General features: G+C 31.5%; 2 protein-coding genes across 4 annotated transcripts; one reads left to right on the top strand and one right to left on the bottom strand.

Annotated features, from left to right (window-relative positions):
* Window positions 1-299: 299 nt before the first annotated feature.
* On the top strand, window positions 300-10,571 carry LOC116769850 (glutamate receptor ionotropic, kainate 2). The gene is made up of 17 exons (XM_061522526.1): window positions 300-530; window positions 626-786; window positions 867-1,034; window positions 1,112-1,278; window positions 1,352-1,548; window positions 1,626-1,891; window positions 2,118-2,222; window positions 2,292-2,408; window positions 2,482-2,688; window positions 2,847-3,008; window positions 3,099-3,298; window positions 3,987-4,188; window positions 4,312-4,403; window positions 4,917-5,047; window positions 5,326-5,441; window positions 6,921-7,073; window positions 7,563-10,571. Exons 1-17 carry the CDS (start codon window positions 458-460, stop codon window positions 7,839-7,841), a joined length of 2,796 nt encoding a protein of 931 aa, XP_061378510.1. The 5' UTR covers window positions 300-457; the 3' UTR covers window positions 7,842-10,571.
* Window positions 8,899-15,794, bottom strand: LOC116769658 (glutamate receptor ionotropic, kainate 2-like). 3 transcript variants are annotated; one of them, XM_061522528.1, is made up of 17 exons: window positions 15,590-15,793; window positions 15,122-15,267; window positions 14,465-14,632; window positions 14,114-14,271; window positions 13,850-14,046; window positions 13,072-13,334; window positions 12,633-12,737; window positions 12,335-12,448; window positions 12,033-12,233; window positions 11,763-11,924; window positions 11,429-11,628; window positions 11,012-11,210; window positions 10,642-10,730; window positions 10,282-10,412; window positions 10,023-10,138; window positions 9,446-9,592; window positions 8,899-9,273 (listed from the first exon to the last, which is right to left on the bottom strand). In XM_061522528.1, the coding sequence occupies exons 1-17, from the start codon at window positions 15,657-15,659 to the stop codon at window positions 9,007-9,009; spliced, it is 2,733 nt and encodes a 910-aa protein (XP_061378512.1). In that variant the 5' UTR covers window positions 15,660-15,793; the 3' UTR covers window positions 8,899-9,006. The 3 variants fall into 3 exon arrangements, with proteins under 3 accessions (XP_061378512.1, XP_061378513.1, XP_061378514.1); XM_061522529.1 differs by having other exon boundaries at window positions 15,122-15,251; window positions 15,590-15,771; XM_061522530.1 differs by lacking the exon at window positions 8,899-9,273 and having other exon boundaries at window positions 9,451-9,592; window positions 9,995-10,138; window positions 15,590-15,794.
* Window positions 15,795-16,040: the final 246 nt, after the last annotated feature.

The raw sequence follows: 16,040 nt of genomic DNA, 5'->3' as shown, positions 1-16,040 counted from the left end.
ACGCAATTTAATGGTAAAGTAATATAGAATCTAAATGAAACTAATATTTTTCGAATTACTACCGTGATCACGGTTACTGCTGGTAACCGAAACGTCGGGAGTATGTTGTTTTTTAAAATAATAAAATTACCAAAGTAATCAAGATAAACATAAACATAGGATCTATTCTATAAAAGTGTTAGAGTTGTATATAAAACAATATCATATAATTCAAAGTAAGCTGCGCCTACAATTTGGGTCGGGGGCACATCAGTGGTTTAGCTATTTCTAGCCAATGCTATGGAACGTCAACCAGCCGCATATGCGACACAATTAGTATGCGTTATAAAATATAACAAATTATTGAATCCAACAGAAGATGCTCACAAGTTCCACTTCATCTGTATAAAAATATAACAGCGTTTTATAAGACTTAATGTGAAGGTTATTAAGGTTTAGGTCGTTTATCAATGAGAGAATGATTGTGAAATTGAAATTTATATTCGTTATACTGGAATGTTTGATTTATGTTAACGGAGAGAGAATTATAGGTAAGTTTTGTGTGATTGAACATAGAAATAAATATTTATTTAGCATAATATTTTTTGTTTTTAATGTTTGGGGACTCAATTTATTGTTAATTTAGGAGCCATTTGTGATGACGGGAATTTTTTAAACCATGCAACATTCGATGTCGCTGTTGAAGCGGCATCGAGAAATGAAAAGAATGCATTCGTTTCTTCCGTAGTGAAAACTTCACCTGGTGATATAAATGAAGCTGAATTAGCTATGTGCTCGCTCTTGGAGGTTGACATCAAAACACTTTTATTATTTATTTCTTGTCGTATACATGGTCATTTATAATGGCGTAATTTTTCGTATTCTAGCAAAATATTCTGGGTGTTTTTGGACCACAGACACGAAATACTTTAGAGCATGTGCAATCGCTGGCCGATTATTTTGAAATTCCACAAATAATTACTGAGCCGATAGAAATTCTAAACAGAAATTGGTCCGCTGTGAGCTTGTACCCTCATCATAACACTTATTCCCAGGTAGAGCGTAGACTGTTATAATGAATGTATGTGAAATGAAAGACATTTTTACTAACATAACCTTACATAATTAAAAGGTTTTTGCTGACATTATCACGATGAAGGGTTGGACGGAGTTTACAATCATTTACGAAGGCGCTGAACTTTTACCTTTTTTGAATAACATTGTTTCTATAGAAGATTTAGGATCAGGTGAAGAAGTTAGCATAAAATTTATACAACTTCCAGGCGACGCTGATTATAGGTATATTTATTATTTATAATAATCATAAATATATATATTTTAATTCGATTGTAACCAAAATATTTGATTTCAGATCTCAACTTAAAAACATTAAAGTATCTGGATCATTAAACTACGTGGTTATCTGTCAACTAAAGAATCTATTAAATCTTTTAGAGCAAGCGCAACAAGTTGGCATAATGTCCGATGAACATAGCTATCTCATAATGAATCCAGACTTTCAAACTATTAACATCAGTCCATTTAAGCATGGCGGTTCAAATGTAACAGGTGATTAATTTCAATCAAATTATGAAAAGGTTAAAAAATATTTTTTTAATTGACTTATTCTCGAACTTTATTTTCAGGTATTAGGTTTTTCGATCCCGAACTAAAGGAAATTCAGGAGTTAATAATATCAATAAACGGTAAGGTGAAGGAACTATCGGATAATCAATTGACAGATGCAATTAAAGAAAATGGGCTTACATTAAATTTAGCCCTCATGTACGATTCGGTGATGCTCTACACGTCGGCTATCAAAGCAATGAGCTTAGAGTACGGCGGCAATGTTACCTGTGATTCCGATGAAACGTGGAATTTGGGTTCCACTGTCATTAATTACGTGAGAACAGTAAGTTATTCAAATAATCATATATGGTCGCGGAAAGTCGTAAGTCCCATCAGCTTAACAGGAAAACTTGCTTGTGCGTAATATCTCGGAATTTTGGGTTTAAACCTATTCGTGTTATTGGATTTTTAATTTATATTATTGATTTTAATTTTTATTTTGGTTATTTTTTGGCAGTAATAAAGACGTTTACTTTATTCGATGTTATTTCAAAAGCTATTTATTTTAGAATGAAATCGACGGTTTGACGGGGCTCATAAAATTCAATGAAGAAGGCTTCCGCACCGATATAGAAGTGGAAGTCTTTGAAGTTATGGCTCATGGCCTTGAAAAGGTGTGGATATATCTACTTTTACAAGAACTGAGTATTTATAGTGAATATTTAGAAATATGTTGCTTTCAGGTAGGGACTTGGAATTCAGAAGACGGATACACGTTGTCAAGAAAAGTCATACCAGTCGCGGAAGAGGAAGGAACTGATTCAATGAAAGGAAAGCATTTTATTGTTATCACCGCTTTGGTATGCAAGAAACCTATAATGTAAAGATTATATTGAGGAAGATTTCATATGTATCACACTATCTTTCTTGCAGAGTGCTCCTTATGGGATGCTAAAGGAGTCATCTAAAAAGCTGGAGGGAAATGACCGTTATGAAGGTTTTGGAATAGAAATCATCGAAGAACTAGCGAAAATGAATGAATTCAACTATACATTTGATATCCAAACCGACGGGGTGTACGGATCGTATGATGCTAAAATAGGCAAATGGACTGGAATGATGGAAAAGATAATGGATGGCGTAAATAACATTTCTACACATTACTCTCACAAACTATTTACAGAACGTAACATTGTAATAAAGCAATTGATTTCTGAAGAATATTTTCACCAAAATATAATTTCGTAACGAATTTAGAAGTCATTTTTTATCTTGTACAATGCCTGTTTACATTACAGAGAGCTGATTTTGCCATCACCGATTTAACGATAACAGCTGCGAGACAAAAGGTGGTGGATTTTACAAGTCCATTCATGAATTTGGGCATTACCATATTATTCAAAAAGCCTTCAAAGCAACCGCCTGATTTGTTTTCATTTATTTCACCATTTTCATATGCTGTAAGAAATAATTTATTTTGTCGTCAGTTAGCACGTACGTAAATATTTAAAGACAGTTTAATGTTATGTTTGTCTAATCTATTTCTTTAGGTATGGGGATATTTGACTGGCGCGTACGTAGGCGTTTCGGCCCTGCTTTTCCTACTAGGTAGATTTGCACCAGAAGAATGGCAAAACCCGTACCCTTGTATAGAAGAGCCGGAGACTTTGGACAATCAGTGGACATTGGCTAACTCGTTCTGGTTCACGTTGGGTAGTGTACTTACCCAGGGATCTGAAATAGCACCCATGTAATTCCTTTCACTATATCTTCACGCACCACTGAACTGATAGAATATAAACGTATTATTCTTTTTAAACCTATCGTCTATTTTTCATGTCTGGTATTTATTTACCATAAAAACATCGATCAACGTCTATCTGGCGGGATTAAATTGAAAATTCACTTTAATAAATCTGTATATCGTCTGGTGTAAGAAATAGCGTCTAAGTTTCGTGTCTCACAAAACATGTCTGATATTCATTGTTTCAATATATTAGTCTACGTTTAAACATCTTTGGTCATTGAAAAAGATTGTTTCGAAAACAATTATTTTATAGTTAGAAGTATGACCGAACAGTAAAATTTACAATATTATAGCAATATTTGGGAGTGTTTCCATTGTTGTGAAAGCAATTTTTTTTTGTACCTACAAAATGAAATAAAATAATAAAATTTATAAGTAATATATATCAAAGGAATATTTGGCCGTATTTTAAATTATTACAATTCATGAAATTCAAAATGTCGGCCATTTGCTGATCAATCTCTCTTAACTAAGAATTTATTTGGAAACACCACATTAATAATATTGCTAAACCTCGTAAAGTAAGTTAATTATATATAAAGTATTTAAGATTGACATTTAAAGGAAAAGATCGGTCGTTACTTACCAGTACTTAAGCAGGTTAAAAGTTAATATCTTTGTTTATTTTTAGAGCTTTATCGACGAGAATGGCTGGGAGCTTGTGGTGGTTCTTCACGCTGATCATGGTATCATCTTATACAGCCAACTTGGCTGCGTTCCTGACGGTTGAATCGAAATTTTACGCCATTAAAAGTGTAGCCGATTTGTCCAACAACCCCTACGACATTAAGTACGGTGCGAAAAAAGGAGGAGCTACATACGGTTTTTTTAAGGTGACAATTATTTCACTGTATTTATACTCAAACAAAATGTATAATACGTACGTTTTCATCATAGTATTTTATAAATTGCTACGTCGTTTAAAATATTTATATAAATTTATTTCACTACTACAGGAATCCGACAACATACTGTATCATAAGATGTATCAATACATGGATGAACATCCAGATCTGATGACCCAGACTAACGAAATTGGACTCGAAAGGTGATTGTTGACAATTAAGAGAAGAGAATTAAAAACTAATGAATTAAAAAGGCTTCATGTGTTTAGTATGAATACTCTTAAGAGTTATTTTGTTAGTACGCCATATTTAGGCTTTCGCAGCATGGCGTTTAAAATTATAAAGCATTTACAAGTTCAGTTAATGAGATCTAAGACTGTACCCAGTATTATTCATTTACATGAAACTAATATATTTTCGGATATACTACGCGGATTATGTACTTTTAAAATAATGAAATCCACGTAGTATATCCGAAAATATATTAGTTTCATTTAAGTTCAGTTAAACTTAATGAGGTTTATCCGGATTAATAAAATTAAATAAACTTAAAGTTTTATTGTGCTTGACAACAAAATTTTATGTGTAATAGTTATTACCTGTAATTATTTGGTCTGGACAAAGATAACCTATATGATGTATACAATATAAAAATGCTCATAAATATCTAAATATGATATTATTAAATGACATATATACAATGAATTCAATTCCAGGGTGAAAAACGAGAATTACGCCTTTTTAATGGAGTCCACGTCTATAGAGTACATGGTCGAGAGGAATTGCGATGTCGCTCGAGTAGGCGGCATGTTAGACAGCAAAGGATACGGAATAGCTATGAAGAAAAGTAAGTAAAAGATAACATTCCCGTATAATTAACTCAATATTTATATATATGTGTATATTTTACTGTACATATATGTCACTGAACACTTTTTTGTATATGCTTTGGGTGGTTATGCAAAGTGGAAAACTGAATGTAGATTTCAACACATTTATTTGCATTGTTTTAACACACTTTATGCATTTCTCACTGAGTGCAACTTTGATGTTCACGCGGACGGAGCCACAGGCAAAAACTAGTGTCATATAAATTATGTTAATGTTTGAAAATTAAATTCGCAGATTCTCCGTACAGACAGCCAATGAGCGAATCGATATTGCAATTACAGGAACAAGGTAAAATAACTAGAATGAAAGACAAATGGTGGAAGGAAAAGAGAGGCGGCGGAGCTTGTGCGGTAATTGGTTCATAATTCATCGTAATGAATAAGATTGTACAACTTGATCTTTGATATTAAACATGAAAACCAAAGGCATGTTACTTTTATATTGAATGTTTGAGTGACGCGGGCGGAACGCTGTACTGGCGACACAGGTCAGCATCCACGGAGATGATCTCGGCAACCGAATGTCAGATCGATTGGAATTTTGTTTTCGACAATTCAGTTATCTGGTGTGTTTTTTATCAAAAGAAAAATTAGATCGGACCAATAATTTTAACTTTAGGTGCGGGAAATGGAACCCATATCCAAAAATACTCTGAGGTCGTCTCACTCAACTTGTATCGTGAACTTTCTTATCGAGCTAAGATAGTATAAAAAAGGAGTTGTAGCTTACTTAAATAGTATTATTAAATGATTGTTTATCAAACTTCTAAACTCAATCGACATATGTACATAATAAAAATTAATAATATAGTATATAGAATGTAACTTTTGAACTGTTCATAAAAAATACCGCATATGTTAACATTTTAAAGACAACTTCATTGAAATTATATCCAAAATAACGATACTCTTTTATGAGTTAGAAAAATTAGTTTGATTTTGAGAGGCATTGAGTGAAACTTAAAATGAGAGTGCTTAATGAAACCATGAAAGAAAAAAAATAAACAATAAAAGTTACATGCCATGAGATCTACTTATACTTTCTTACTTACTTACTCTACTGATACTTACTTACTTAATCTATTGATATTTACTTCCTTACTCTATTGATACTTTGGAGAGTGTTCATTTAAATGAAAGCAATCTTTTTCGGATCTGCCCACCTGCCCGTGATCACGGTTGCTGAAAAGTAACCGAAACGTCGGGAGTATGTAGTTTTTAAAATAATAAAATACGCGTAGTTTATCCGAAAAACATTAGTTTAATTTAAAGTTACATGTCTATTATTTAGCAAAGAAGAATACGTAATAAGCGTATTCAGGAAAACTTCATGTTTTTTTAGTCTTCATAACGTGTATATATTTTTCAGTGAAATACTGATGGGATTGTACCTTTTCTTATCTTTGTTAAGTTAGTCTGTATGTAGTAAAATATATTTAGTTAACAAATTAATACATAATATATTTTTGGTGATGTATTTTTCTGCGTTGCAATTCCAAAAACATATAACTTTTATTTCATTTAAAGAGTTTCGTGCGCTGCGATTCTTTCTCAAATATTTGAAATTCTATTTAAAAGCAGCTTTTGTTATTTGCATATATACCATAACGTAATAATTTTGAATAATTTAATTAAATAATAGAGTTTTTTTTAGAATCTTATTAATACTCGTAAATAAACAAACAAATTAATGCATACAACCAAGTGAAATACAGTGTACCTCTATCCAAAACAAGTTTATTTTAAAGCCTTTATATAAACATTTGAGTTGCTTATATAATAATGGAAAAATATTATATTCCAGTATCATTAAGATGTAACATTGTGTAGGATGACGATGCAAGCAGTGGCGACGCGCAACCTTTGGTTCTGGCGAACGTGGGCGGAGTGTTCATAGTCCTCGCTGTGGGATCCGGCTTAGCGATCGTCTGCGCTTTCTTTGAAATGATTGTAAATGTGTGGTTTATATCAAGAAAGGCGAAGGTACGAGAATATTATGTTCCGATAATATAAAAGATTTTATTTCACACAAAATTCCCGTATTTTCATCCTATATTTATAACTTAAAGTGACTTGCATGTTGTCTCATTCCTAATCCGAATCTTTGATACCAGCAATGTTTATCTGGTTGGTAAATCTACTGAGATTTTTATACTGATAGAAAGCTATAAATAAATAATCACCTGATATATAATCATAAACCCCATCATATTAAAAAATCTCTTTTTTACTTGTCCACAGTCACTATTTTTACTAATTAATCTTTTTACTATAATAAAATTAACAATTAAATATTTATTTTTCAATCATTATTTCAAAGTAAACTAATTTAATTTATAAAACTCATCTTTACAATATTTTCGGACATGATTGTTCCAGATCACTGCAAGTATAGATGTTACAAAAAATTTACAAAAAGATAATTGATAAATAAAAATCATATACGTATTTTATAATCGTTAAATTTTTCAGGTGCCATTCTTGGAAGAGTTGAAGGCCGAATTGATGTTCGTGTTCAGCTTTAGCGGAGACGTCAAGCCGGTGCGACACCGTGAATCTTCTGATACGTCAACAGATTCAAAAAAAGAAAATAAAGAAGACGACGAAGAATCTCAAGAAGAAGAAAACGATGTGACGAACCGAATACCGACGCCTTCGCAAAGATCAAGTCATTCGCGACACGTGTCGCACAGTAGACGTCAGAGCAACGCCTCGTATATGGCCAAAGTACGAAAATCTAGCAAGCCGTAATAATCACAACATCATTTTTATATTTTAATGTAGATAGTTAATAATAAATATATGTTGTGACGTAAATTATAATGGCAAAAAAGTATACTCGTACATTAAGGATGTCAACGCTAACAAGTGTCATGGGTCACAAGAATAAGTTACTACTTATTATTTTACACGGCAATTTATTCAGCTAATGGAAAGCTATGAAAGATGCTTGTAACAAAGGTCGGTGTCCGTTTTGTAAAGGACGTTGAAATAATGGACACATATTTCATTCGAGGCGATGCAGATTTATATTTATAAAAGTCTCGGGTTGTCCAATTAAAATTATTATTTTTTTTTTTCCTGCAAAGCCCTTTAAACTACAAAAACCTTCTTACAGTTTTTGTTTTCAATACTTAACACTATTAAATAAGACAAAAAGTAAAAGGTTCAGTCATGAGTCTGTTAATTATGACTGAGTGAGATTTTACTTAACGAAAACTATTTTTTTTTTATTCAGTTTGAAATTTTCGATTTAAGGTTAAGTTTAAAAACTTTCACAAATTGAAGAAATGAGATTGACATTTATTTCAGTTTAGTTTTTCAGTTTTACTTCTTCATCTTATTTTTCTTTATAACGGTGATAATTGTTATAAAATACAGTTTTAATTCTTAGGATTACTGTTTTTAAATCAGACCCGGAAGAAAAATTTTTTTAGCAATATAAAAAGTTTCGCTTTATTTATTTTCAGTTATAGTACATAAATATGAATAATTTACAATACTTCTCTTAACAAACCATGAAGTTATTTTCTCACCTAAATCATAATATATCAAATCTGTTTCTAAAAATATCTCTCTTCTCCAACGTATAAAAGCTATTAGTGATAGTAGGGCAAGTAGTTTCTTCCTGAGTGTAGGAATTTTTCATTATTTTGAGGACCTAAGGTATATTTTTCCATTACAGTTATTATCTTTGTAAAAATTTATTATAGTTTTACTACAGCAATAAATATATTTGATAACATTAGAAGAATTATAGTCACTAGACGTATGGTGTGGAATATTTTTTTGGGTAAATAAAATTTCATTTTCATTTCATAGATTTGCACTTACTAACAATAACAGATATTTAAATAATTTAAAGGTATAGTAAAAAATACAATATTTGTTTTGTATAAAATGTTTCAACTAAGTTTCAAGTATATTCCCGTCGTCTAGCAAAAGCCACACTCAAACCACCGGATGAGTGCCTTGATCCGTGCGAGTGATGGGTATGATGAGTGTCAGTGGACCTTCCAGATTTGATAGAGTGAAGGGATTTGATCTCATCTTTCGCTTCCAATTCCGCGAGTGCTTCGAAGCTGCCATCGCTTTCTTTTGTCGGACGTTTCACTGGTTTTATATCCCCGTTAAAAGTAAGAGCAAATTTAAGCTCCTCTATTAATTCATATTTAAATGTTGTCTGCAACAAATATAGAACATCTTTAAAACTAGACTAGATTTAGGCTGTTGTAGAATAAGCGCCGCAAAAAAAGAAAGAAAAACTTTCTATTGATTTTATTTTATTTTGTTTCTGATAACGTAACTAAACTTATATTTTTATGAAAATATAATCTTAGAATGTGCTAACTTACATTATATTTAACTGAGCGCTTGAAAACTCCCCACATCATGTCCAGGGTTGATACAAAAACGCCAATCAATGAGCCCACGCCGAGTACTACGAACGCTCCCAACATATTTTTCATACCCAATTGCTTAGGATCTTCGTCCGTCTTTGTCTGTAAAATTTTCATTAGTTCGTATAAATTTCTTCTATGGGCCTGCTGACTTTGTTTAAAAATATTATTTTTAAAAAATTACGTATCTATTTCCTTTTTCATCATAAAATAGATCCAATTATTCGGTCGTAAAAACTTTGAAGTATGAGGAATTGAAACTATTTTCATTGGAATACAAGTTTTTGAAACGTAGACAAATGTTAAAAATATTACTTGTCATACAGCAGTGGTATATAAACTATAAATGAGAAAAATATCTTTTACGTTAGCAGGTTTTAAAAATGTGTAGATACGTAGCTATTTTTTAGACCAATAAACTTTGAGATTACAATAAAATAATTGATATTTAGGATAGGAATGTTCCTTTAAAGGCACTAAACATTAAAGTAAATACATTATTACCCAAAAGCGTAATATAAATAACGGTTACCCCACACTTTCCCCCGTCGTGTTTTTGTTTCCACCAAATGTCTTTTAGCTTTTGTATTTCACCTCTCTCCTTAAGCTGAAGTAATGCATCGTCAATGTGCTTTTTGTATTTCGAACCTACATAAAATACGCTTCATTTTATTTTTGAAATACAATTTGTTGTGAAAATACAAAGTTTTTTTTTATATTAAAGATAAGAAATTTATTTTGTTTCGTTTATATAATTATTTGGACAATTTCAGTTGATGATATTTTATTACCTTTTTTCATTCCAATGCCATAACTTTTTGAATCAAGAAGTCCTCCGACTTGGAGTAAATCACAATGCCTCTCTTTGTAATACTCTATGGATGTAGATTCCATAAAAAATGCATACGTCGAGTTTTCAGCCCTGCATACAAACGATGTGATGGAAAATAAGCTTGGGAAAACAAAGTAATATGTTTCTAAAGATATTTTTTGTTGTGAAAAATGTCACGAATTAGTTAAAAAGTGAATTTATATGTTATAAAAAACATTTAATTCAATAAATAAAAAAATGTATACTTTACTTTTCAATGCATTTTTAATTATTCGTCACACAAAGATAGATCTTAAATGAAATTAATCGAGATACTAACAGTTCCACTCCAATATTATTATCTGTGACGAGCCAATTTTTAGCTTGCATTTTTGCATACATATCTTGATACATCGGATTTGATGAGGTCTAAAAAAAATTTTAAATGTAAATTTAAATGCTTTAATTATTCTAAAAAGTATGTGTAAGTAATAGTAAGTTCACCTGAAAGAATGAAACTAATATATTTCGGATATACTACGCGTATTTTATTATTTTAAAACTACATAATCCCGATGTTTCGGTTACTTTTCAGCAACCGTAATCACGGGTAGACGACATGTGAAATAATAAAATCCGCGTAGTATATCCGAAATATATTAGTTTCATTTAAATTAATAAAACTCGCGAAAGTCTTAGATGTCATTCACCTGAAAGAATTGTTTTGTAGATCCTTTGCTTTTACATCCGTATGATATTGATTTGTGGGCATGTAATTCCTCAACTGTAGTGAAAGGAAGAACATTCTTCTCCACAGTGAGGAAGGCTACCAAGGTTCCCACGTAAGAAGCTACCATTACCATCGTAAAAAACCACCACACACTTGTTATTATTCGAGGTGCTAGAGCACTAAAATAAAAAGAAAAAACATTTAATTACTCAAAACATTTACGTATCGAAAAATTTTTCTTTCTAAAAACACAAGTATAGTTCATAACGATACTATCTTCCCGACTTTACTTGCTTGTAGCTAGATTTTAATGGACAGTCGTATATTTTTCTGTCGGTTTTTTTTATAATTTTCGAAAATCTATAATATGTTAAAAAGTTTTGCTGTAATAACTTACATGGGTGCGATTTCTGTGCCTTGTTGCATAACCGATCCAATGATAAGCCACACCGAGTTAGAAAAACTGAACTGGTTGCTCAATTCCTCTGGTTGTTCTATACACGGTACCGGGTTCTGCCACTCCTTGTGAGAAATGCGGCCCACGAATATCATGATAACTCCAAGCCCAGCCTGAACCAGCATCATATAGTACCAGACCTATAGATTTAACCAAAGATCATTGAATTATTCAACAAATATTTTATACACCTGGTTACCGAATAATGTGATTTATGAAAGAAACAATTTCATTACTAGTTCAGTAATATGCTAGTTACATCTGGGTCATATACCTCTTTAGAAAATACAGCCATAAAGGAAAACATTTCGGGCGGTTGTTTACTTGGTTCTTTATAAAGTATACCAATGCCGAGAGTCATAAAAGGGGTTGAGAAGTCAATTTCGTTTTGTCTCTCCGCTGTGATTGTAAAATCACAAATCGCGAAATCGGCTTTCTGAAAGATGTTTAATGTTAAAAGGAAAATTTAAAACGCTGAAAAAATGATTTGATATCGCTTCGCAAATTGAAATCGAGATTCAATAAAGAAATTTAATAAACTCACCTCTTCTCTAAGTTTCGGTACCATCCCTGTCCACTTATGTGTAACAGAATCTATGGTCCCGTAGTCAGATTCAATTTCAAATTCATAGTTGAAACCCAACATTTCAGAGAGTTTTTCTATTAAATCTATTGTGAAACCTTCGTATCTGTCATTACCCTCCAATCGTTTATCTGAGTTCTTAATGTAACCGTAAGGAGCTGTCTAAAATTGTAAAATAAGAAAATTTAATCTAAACAAATTAACTCCTGATCTGTACAGTAATTTGTATGGTTATTTTATTGCGGTTATTTTTTAGCTCTCACCGTAGATATAAGAACTTTGAATGTTTTATTTCTCATTATCGTTTCCTCGACTATTTCAGCTGCCGGCACAAACGGTCTGTCGAGAATAAGCCCCTCACTACTCCAATTACCAATCTATTGAATAAACAAAATTATTTTTTTATTGTGGAGCTAACCTAATATACATTTATTTCTCAAAAAGGGAGTATTAAAACAACAAATAGATCCTTATTTTATGAACACTTGGTTGTTATATAAAAGCTTTTTTCAGTACGATTAATTATTAGGAACAGTATATTGGAGATTCGCTGTTACTTACTGTTTGATTTCCAGCCGGCGTTAGCTCTAATATGTCCATAATAACATCGTTCCTTTGTCCGAATCCATCAAATATTAAAGTTCTCGTGACACCTTCTATTTTATTCTAAAACAATTTTAAACAATGTTACCTAAGATTTTCGTGTATATATATATATATATATATATATATATATATATATATATATGAGACTAAGTTTTTCGGTTATTACTACTCATTTCTTATTATTTTACAATTAAACAATCCCGACGTTAGTGTTTTTAAATATTAATAAACGTAAATAAAAACACACAGTAGTATCCGAAAAACTTAGTTTCATTTTAATTAAATACACATAAAATAACTTATTCTTTTAGAAGCATACATAGTTAGCTGATGATGTGTAATTACAAGTTTATAGAATTATTCATTGATTAGAAAAAAATAAGAATAAACGTACCGTCTTCATAAAGTTGATCAAGGTGGACCCAAACTGCCAAGACTCGTAGTTTTCGCAGCTGAGACTTTGCGATTCAAGTCTCGGAAATAAGTTGTTCTGGTTGAGTTTCGACAAGGCGTCAGAGATCACAAGGATCGCATCACGGATGAGAATAGATTTAGCCTTAAGTTCATATGGTTCGACATTAAAACCTGACTCCGTGTTGTAATTCGTCACGTAATCCCATAGAAACTCATTTTTTGACAAAGCAATGAGTCTAAAACCTGCGTGATAAAAATATTTAAAGGTCTATAAATAATATTAATATAAAAGTAAAATTATTATTAAAATTTATTGTAAAAGCAAGTACAGATTATCAAATTGAGTGTGAATGTAATTCATTAAAAAGCTACCGACAGGCCAGAATACAAACTCAAGAGCTAATCTTCTCCAAGCGTTTTACAATGCTTAGAAAAAATATAGAAGCCGTCCCCTTTATATGTCAAAAAAGTGTCATATGTTTTTCACTATCAGAAAATCTTGGATTATTAAAAATAACACAATGGATGGATGGCCCTTATTATCATAATTACTATCTTTTTGATATATTTATACTTATTTTATGTGTACTTATTTGTATGATAAATTTTTATTTCTTTATGATTCTACCACGACTACCACTAATCTTGTTGACATTTTAAATTTCTGACAATGAGATTGTTCGAAGATATCGCCTACAGTCTATATGAACATTATCATATTAAAAGTGAACTAAATCACAAAATATAAATATTCTCACCAGTCATATTGACTCCGCCATATCGGTAACGGTCTAAATTGATAGTGAATAAATCCGGGGACACAAATATGTATGAATGTTCGTCTGCCATTAGACCAACTTGTTGGGCTTGCTGCAGAATTTGTTCCAAGTTTGCTGATGGACAGTCCACAACAAAGTTAACTTGACCGCTTTTTCTACAACTTATTAAAGTGTCTCTGAAAGGCAGAAACAATGTTAACGCTCCCAACTTTAAAACTAATTATACATACTACGTTCACGTACCTATAATCTGTGCCATTTAGTTCTCTGATAGTAACAGTAAATTTGTCAGTAGGATAACCCATTTTCATTAAACTATGCACTTTAGTCAGACTGTGGCCTTTGACGTAAAGAATAGTAAAGTTTCGCCAATTCTTCATTAAAATCAAATTTTCCAGAGCCTAAAATTATAAACAATGATGACGAAAAAATTATTTTACTCATTCAAGTGTCAATGTAACTTACGAGTAAATGCTCTTTACAGCAAAAACAATGAGTATGAATGAGCTTCTTAAGATTTAAATTAAAATGATGTATCCTCATTATATGAGACAAACATCTTGACTCTGCATAACACTGTATTTATTTACATACCATGTTGAAAGCAACGGGGCTCGGAAACAAATTCACTAGGGACCAGGTTCTCGCGAAATAGTCATTATCTTCCAAAACAATGAGAGGTATCTCCAGAATATCGCAAAGAGATTGAACTAGTTCTGTCGCTTTTCCTCCAAGACCTTCAATAATGGCAAATATGCCTTCCTGTAAATACAGTGTTATTTAGGCTTAAAAACTAATTCTATTTGTAATATACAAATATTTGTCAACTGATCCATTACTCAGCATCGTGAAGCTTCAAGTCTATCAATCAAGAGTTGAGCAATAATTTGAATTGGCGATGGTATAATTAATGTTGTGTCATCTGTGTCATGACCCGTAAAAATACTGACGGAGTTAGCTGTAAGATAGATCAGATCTTCTCACAAGGACACAAGTGCCATTTTGGTCTTGTAATGCTATTTAGGGCAGGAGTTATCAAATATTTTTGATTGATTGTTATCTGAATACCTATATTTTTGTGATCATTTAAAATTCATCTTTGAAACTTTTCTTAATTAATATGTTTGAGTATTGTAGCAGTAATCATTATTGAATATGTCTCTAACAATTTTATTTGTCATAATTTTTTGATCGTATATCAAAAGAAAAATTATTGTTAGAATAAAATAAAATTCATTATACAACACTCACTTCGACAAGGGAACAGATATGATTAGATATTTCAATCATCTCTCCCCTTTTAGACACAGTGCGTATTGATGTGGTAAAGTTGGACATTTTAGCGCTCACAGTGAGCGCCATTTGTAGATCCTCGTCATCGCTGTAAAATAAACCCCCTGAAATTTTGTAAAATTTATAACTCTTCATCTCTATTGTTTCTTAGAAGGTAAAAATAAAAATATAATATTTTTGGCCACGTAGGTGAATTCTGTTATATGATTTCCCGCTATTTACATTTTTCTTATTAATTACTTTGTTGTACTTCAATGCTATTATAGACTATTGTTAAAAAAAATAATTTTATTGATTAACACCCATTTGATTACGATTATTGTAAGCAGATTTAATTAAGCATATAAACGTAATAATACACTAAATATTGCTGACATTATGTCTATTTATTAAAGTTCCGATTCCCAACAAAACAACATAACCTACCAATAACCGGCTGTTGTGTTGCGACACATTTTATCACCACCGTCACTAAGACGAAAACTCTCAAAAACATTTCACTCTTTAAAAATAAGAATTATAAACACTATATAAAATTGAAGCACATGTTGGTTCAGTTAATTGCGTTCGAGCGCAATAAACGTTCAATGCTTAACCTGACTATGGGTAATGTGTTTAGATTTCAGAGAGCGACAGACGGCGTCTGAAATAATCTCCCGACTATATTTAGGTACAGTTTTCATGCAAACGACATACTTTACTAAAATACCGTCGGCGCGATGTGGACATATTTGATTTTGAATAAAAATTTTTTTGTCATAATCTATAGGGATAGTGTGAAAATTGAGGATTCTGTTTTACAGATAATTTTTTGATAAATAATGTATTGAATACGTTGTTGCAGTTTTTTTAATAGATTTTAATCGACTCCCAATAA

This window comes from Danaus plexippus, chromosome 14, assembly GCF_018135715.1.
Source record: "Danaus plexippus chromosome 14, MEX_DaPlex, whole genome shotgun sequence".
Lineage (NCBI taxonomy): Eukaryota > Metazoa > Arthropoda > Insecta > Lepidoptera > Nymphalidae > Danaus > Danaus plexippus.
This window is presented reverse-complemented; position numbering and strand designations above follow the sequence as displayed.

Coding starts and splice junctions, on each gene's coding strand:
- LOC116769850 (XM_061522526.1), top strand. CDS start 458: ATGATTGTGAAATTGAAATTTATATTCGTTATACTGGAATGTTTGATT. Junction 531..625: donor TAACGGAGAGAGAATTATAG/GTAAGTTTTGTG, acceptor TTGTTAATTTAG/GAGCCATTTGTGATGACGGG. Junction 3,009..3,098: donor TTTCACCATTTTCATATGCT/GTAAGAAATAAT, acceptor CTATTTCTTTAG/GTATGGGGATATTTGACTGG.
- LOC116769658 (XM_061522528.1), bottom strand. CDS start 15,659: ATGTTTTTGAGAGTTTTCGTCTTAGTGACGGTGGTGATAAAATGTGTC. Junction 11,629..11,762: donor TGGCTGTATTTTCTAAAGAG/GTATATGACCCA, acceptor TTAAATCTATAG/GTCTGGTACTATATGATGCT. Junction 10,413..10,641: donor AATAATATTGGAGTGGAACT/GTTAGTATCTCG, acceptor GTTTGTATGCAG/GGCTGAAAACTCGACGTATG.